General features: G+C 44.7%; 2 protein-coding genes and 1 non-coding gene across 7 annotated transcripts in view; 2 read left to right on the top strand and 1 right to left on the bottom strand.

Moving 5' to 3' along the window:
• The first annotated feature begins 479 nt into the window (after positions 1-479).
• Positions 480-2,765, top strand: LOC106832316 (uncharacterized). The gene is made up of 3 exons (XM_044780100.2): positions 480-1,669; positions 2,111-2,186; positions 2,599-2,765. The coding sequence occupies exon 1, from the start codon at positions 885-887 to the stop codon at positions 1,563-1,565; it is 681 nt and encodes a 226-aa protein (XP_044636035.1). The 5' UTR covers positions 480-884; the 3' UTR covers positions 1,566-1,669; positions 2,111-2,186; positions 2,599-2,765.
• On the top strand, positions 1,885-2,018 carry LOC123289992 (small nucleolar RNA SNORA13). Its single transcript, XR_006534274.1, has one exon. It is a non-coding gene; the product is annotated as a small nucleolar RNA SNORA13 (small nucleolar RNA).
• Positions 2,766-3,087: 322 nt separating the features above from the next.
• The window catches only part of EPB41L4A (erythrocyte membrane protein band 4.1 like 4A), a 248,940-nt gene continuing 246,027 nt past the window's right edge, over positions 3,088-6,000 (bottom strand). For all 5 annotated transcript variants that reach the window (XM_070517605.1, XM_044780099.2, XM_070517606.1 and 2 more), the window contains one exon: positions 3,088-4,835. In XM_070517605.1, the coding sequence (XP_070373706.1) occupies positions 4,707-4,835 (129 nt within the window). In that variant the 3' untranslated portion in view covers positions 3,088-4,706. The remainder of the gene's footprint in view (positions 4,836-6,000) is intronic.

Genomic DNA, 6,000 nt, shown 5'->3' with positions numbered 1-6,000 from the left:
GAATCCTGGGCGCGGACATGGCACTGCTCATCAAACCACGCTGAGGCAGCGTCCCACATACCACAACTAGAAGAACCCACAACGAGAAATATACAACTATGTACTGGGGGGCTTTGGGGAGAAAAAGGAAAAAATAAAATCTTAAAAAAAAAAAAACATATTGGCTAATCTTTAAAAAAAAAAAGAAAGTCCTGTATGATTTGCATCCGCCCATCTCTTCCGCTGCATCTCGTGCCATTCTGCACTCCCCAAGCTGCTCCAGCCACCCTAGCCAAAGCCTGCTGCTGAGCACGCGAGATGTGACTAGTCTGAATGAAATGTGCTGGAAGTATACACTACACGACGGACTGTTAAGGGTTGGTAGGAATAGAAGAATGCAAAATATATCATTAATAACTTTATATTGATTACATGTGGAAATGATAATATTTAACATATGTTAATTAGTTTCTTTTTGGTTTCTTTTTACTTTTATACGTGGCGTTTCGAAAACCGAAAATGACACAGTGGTTCGCAGTATATTTCTATTGGGCAGCGCTGCTCGGTCACGTTTCCCTCGTTTCCTCCTTGGCACGTACACTATCTGGACTTAAAGCGTCCATGCTACCTGTTCAGTGTCCTTCTCGCCCAACTAGAATTAAGACAGGAATCTTGTCTATCTCATTCACCCCTGACTCCCAGACATTTAGGACAGAGCTTGAACATAGTAAGTACTCAATAAATATTTTTTGAAAGACTCTTACTCTTCCTCAGCTGGAGACGGTGAACTCTGTCTGTCCTCCCCCAGAACACGAGGTCTCAAGTCCTTTGGGCTACACCCGCAGCTCAGCGCGGACCATGTGCTCTTGACACTGGGAGGCAGGGTGGGTGGGTATCCACACTCGATGAAACCTCCTTCTCCGCCACAAGAACTGTCACACAACGCAGAGAGGACTCCAGGGGCGGGGCGAACCCTCGCCCCTCACTCCTCTTCCCCTTGGAGACGCGCCGCACGGCCAATCACCGGGCACTTCGCCCTCCCGCCACACGGCGGCGCTCGCGAGGGCGCGGCGGCCGATGGTACCGTCCGCTCTCCCCGCGCCCTCCGCACAGTGGGTCCTTCCAGTTGTAGAAAAGCATTGTGGGAGGGCAGTGCGGCCTCTCCTGCCTCCGCGCACCGGTCGGGATGTGCTGTGCGCGTGGTTCAGGGATGGCGAGTGTTTGTGGGCGCGCTGGGCCTCCGACGGCCAGGACGCCGGGCAGCGACTCGCGCCGTCCGAGCCTGGGGACGCGCCCGCGGCGGCCCTGCTGGCCCGAGGTTCTGGGCCCTGAACACGTTGGGGACAGTGGCCGGGTCTGGCCGCGGCCACGTTGTCCGGGGAACCTCAGCGGGCCCCGGAGCGGCCCCCAGTCTGCGCTCCTGCATCCCCGCGCCGGGAAGTAGGGAGATGGGTTTGAATGCGTTTAAGTTTGTTGGTCACCCCCTGTATGCCGGGGAGTTTTTAATAGAAGCGAGGATTTCGCTCGTGTGCAGGGGAAAGGCCTCACCGTCCGACTGCCTGCGTGCCCGCCCTGCCGCGGTGTGACGTCCGTCGGCGCACAAGGAAAGTGCCTTTCAGGTTTAGATCTTGACAACCGTTTCGAGGCGCAGAACTTGGCAGAAATCGAATGAGTATCACCAACTTTGCAGGTGAGTTTTCATGCTAGTGCAAGAAAGACAAGTCGTCTCCAAGTTTTAAGATTAACTTTTTAAGACGCTTTGTATTTCAATTTTCATTCCTTAGTCGGATTTTGAACCTTAAATGAATATCTGGAGCTGGGATGAGTTCATTATTCCTCTGAGCCGGTTGAGGAAGGGTCAGCAGCTTTGTGCCACATGCAGCCGTCCGCAGCCAGTTTTCATGTAGCCTTTGTGTTGCCCATTCACTTTTGAAACTAGTGAATGTGGTGTCAAAAAAGGCGCAAACTAAACACTTGGCAGCTTTTTTCCTGCCCTTGAATTTGATATCTTTGGTGTAGAAGCTGCATAAGTAACAGTTTATGGTCTTATATTAGTGTGTTTACACAAGTGATCCTGAGTCAACCAACGTTTGTAGTTTCTCTAAACCGGTTTTAATTAATTTTTGTTAAGGTGAAAGATGGCTGCTGGAAGCATAGACTGCTACTTGCCGAGTAGTGTCTGGGAGCACAACGGTGACTGACCTAAGGTAGGTGATATTGAAGGAGAAATTTAGTCACAAAGCAGTTATTTGTAATGGGTGTTTATCACCTTTCTAGATTGGGTGCTTTCTCTAGTGGGTATTTAAATTGGGTATTAATGGTTCATTAATATTAGTATTGCTACATCTGTAGCGAACAGGGTGACTTTAACTGCAAATGGGATAGCCTTACTCAGCTTACTTTTGAAATCTTGATACGTTTCTATGTGTAGTAGCTAAATTTTTTTTTTTTTGAAAATCCAAATCTCTGGCATGTTTTATGTTGAGATTTAAGGCCAAGTCCAGAAATGCATAACTTAATGTGATGCAGAAGTGTGTACTGAGCTTACTACCAAGATCTTAAGATGTGATACAGGTAAATATTTGCTTGTCAAATTGAATGCTTTATTTTTTCTTTTAGGATGTCTTCGGTGAGGAATTTGAAAATTTGATCTTCACAGGAGTTGCTTGGATCATTTAAAGTTTCCAGGAGCCTGAGGTGTATTGAAATTATTGCCCTTGGACAGTCCATAAATACACATTTTAAATGGTGGGGCTATGAATAAATAATTTAATGTGCTTCTTGGAGGTTTGTGTATTAAGTGATTAACTCCCAGAAAATAGCATTATTTCACTGAAAGATCAAAGGAAGGGTTTCTCTCTCCTCCAGCAACGTCAAAATTGTTAAATCTCAGCCATTAAGGTTAATATGATTAATAAGATGATGAACTACAGGCTTATGCTAGGCCCAAGGAGAAGTACCTCATGCATGAAGAACTGGACTGGTTGGTTTCTAGGTCACAGGTGTGCTTGACAGTGTCACTGCGATTTTTTTTTTTTCTTCTTACTAGACTAAACTTAAGTTTGGTATATCTTTTTGCCTTCACTTTGTAGGAAAGAACAAATAGTGTGTTTAGGCATTGAAAAAATTTATTGAAAGCACTGTACCAGGACCTGGGGACACAATGGTGAGCGAGACACGGTTGCTCCCTCTGGAAGCTTACAGTTGGAGATGTCATCACAAATGTAAAACTGCCTTTGTGAGACAAATCCCATGCATGATAGGATTTGACCAAATCAGGGAAACCTGAGAGTGCAGACTTGTGACTAAAGGGTAGGTAGCACTTTTGCAAGGCAAAGTTGGGGGAATGGCATATGCAGAGCCCTAGGGCTAGAAAAAGGATATGACCGTAAGTCTAGATTTACAGCAGTTGTAGTTGCTTTGCCCACTAAGTGCCCTGATTTAGACAAGAGTGCTTAATAAGGCTTGTAAGGTGTCCACTATGGGAGCTCAGAGTGTTAACAAGAGGCTGAACAGGTAAGATGCCAGAACACTTACAGCTGTGTTAAAGTCTGTGCTAGAAATTTACATTTGCAAGAAAGGGGATGCAGGTGAGCCAACTGGAAGCTACTACAGTTGTCTACGCAAGAGATAACCATCTTGGACCAGTGTGAAGATAGATGAACTGAGGACACCGGCTACAGATAATCCTTCCAAGAAATTTAGAATTGGAGAGAGAAATGGTAGCTGGAGAGGGATTTATGGTTGTGAAAGTTGGTTGGTTTATTTTAGATGGTAGTCTTAAAAGTTTAAAACCAAGTGGCAAGGATCTAGCTGGGAGGAAGAGGTTGAATATATTAATACAGGAGAGAGCAGGGGCAGGGAGGCTGAAGGAGCTAGGCTCCGAAGCACAGGTGGAGGGGGAGGAGGAAAGGATGAGGGTTGATGGCAGCCGAGGAGAGGTTTGGTAAGGGGAAGATAAAAGATACCCCGCATGAGTGTTTCTGTTTTCCCTTTTAAGTAGATTGCAAAGTCATCTGCAGAGAGGAAAGGTCTGAAATAGGGGAGAAGTACATAGCCAAGCAGGGTGGAGGGACCATTTGAGGTTGAGGGTCATGAATTTATAAGCTGAGGTCAACTGAAACCCACAGACAGCTTTTTTTTTTCTGAAAGCACAAGACAATGACACTAGAAATTAAAAGCAACACTTACAAACAAAAACTTTTTTACATTAGTAAATAACAAGTGGAACTTAATGCCACAAAATACAGTATTAACAAAGATCCTATTTATATGAATAAAAATATCTGCAGTCTGAAAGGCAAGCCTCAGTCTTCACACATCTGTGCAGTCTGAGATCCACCCAGGATTGGGAAGAACATTTTCATCCCCTTCGGTGTACTATTGCACAGCTAGTCAGCTGCAGACGAGGATTCCAGAACTTTGATCAGAAGCATCTGGTCTTGGTTGTGGTGGACACAAGATACTTGGGGTTTCCAGGAAAGAAAATATGGCATCAAGTGAAAGAGTTTTTACAAGACCACTATCCTTCCAGTTACCAAATCAAAAGGCCCTTCGGCACAAATATGCTGCAGTCAAACCTTAAAAAGAAGCAACAGACTCAATGTTTTCTTTTGAAGAAACTTCTGCAGGTCCAAGGTATCTGAGTAATTGTAATTCACAGTTTCAAAGTAAAGGTGGCACACACACCCTTCCCTTCGCCTGTCCCAAGCCCGTCTTCACTGGAATCAAGTCTCTATCTTCAGGCGTGAAGCTTGGATGGTTTTTATGGTTTTTGCTGTGTGTTTTCCAGCCAGACTGCTTGTAGATGTCTGAGATTTTTCTTCAATCAGGCTATCTTTAGACCCATTTCTTCTCTAGAAGAAAATATATTTGAAAAATATAGAAAGTAAGATTCAGAGAAGAAAATACAGCAAGCCAATTTTATTAATCAGAAATTACTACGTTTCTTACATTTAAGATGTCAAGTTATAAAATAGAAAGGTTCATAATACCGAAAAGCTGTTCAACAAATTTCTATTTAAATAGTTAACAACTATGATAACATGAAGATTATGTATTTAAAATCTTAATCTGACAGTTAACATGCGTAATTTTATTCATGAAAATTAGGCATAAATCTCAATCTATTCCCCCAATTAAGTGTCATTTCCTTTGTAGCCATTTCTCAACCAGGCTCTCAGGCCTCCCACTTTTCCAAGGAGGGGCACAGAGATGAAGAGAATGGGAAGTTGGGGGTAATTTACAATCTTCCCTGATTATATTTTCAATAGTCACTGAATGAAACCCCACAACACAATGCCCTGGGGGCCCCCAGGGGGTTGTGTTTCTAGTTCCAACACAATCACGTGGAGTTAGAGTACCCTGTCAGCTGGGGTGGGGGGACTTAGACTATGAGGGACTCACAACGGGGAAGCACGGAGCCTAGCTACCAGGGCCTGGGCACCACACCCAGGACCTCTGGAATTGGGTCATGTACATCTCCCACAGCCACAGGTAGAGGCCCTGAGAAGGACACTAACAGTGTCCCACACAGTTCCTTCCTCTGCTTAGCTTGCCTGCTCTGACTTCTTTTTAGAGATGGCCCAACCTGTCAGTAGATGTGGCTAACAAGCATGTTTACTTCCCCATAGCATATCCTCACACCTAATGAGCTACACTGTCCAGAATTCTATTATTGTGAGATTCATTTGGGCTGAAAATAAATCACCCATTAAGAAATTATCTTTCATTTCTTCCTATGACTGGCTTAATTTGTTTTACTGGTATGCAAAGAACCACTGATGGAGCAACTCTGCTGAGCATGGGGAGTATGAACCAAGGTGATTTTGGAGCGTGAGGCATTATCGGTTTGGGACAGAAGATTTCTAGAGAGCCAGGGAAGCAGGAGGAGGGGACAGTGCATATGAGGGTTAGCAGGGGAATAGAGACCTAATATATCAGAAGAAGCACCAGAAAAAGAGCTGGGAGGTTACCCAAACAAGCACTACCTTCTTGCAAGTTTGTCTAGGACTCAACCTG

Source organism: Equus asinus, chromosome 9 (assembly GCF_041296235.1).
Source record: "Equus asinus isolate D_3611 breed Donkey chromosome 9, EquAss-T2T_v2, whole genome shotgun sequence".
Taxonomy (NCBI): Eukaryota; Metazoa; Chordata; class Mammalia; order Perissodactyla; family Equidae; genus Equus; species Equus asinus.
Note: the sequence above shows the minus strand (reverse complement) of the source record. Positions and strands in the feature narration are given on the sequence as shown.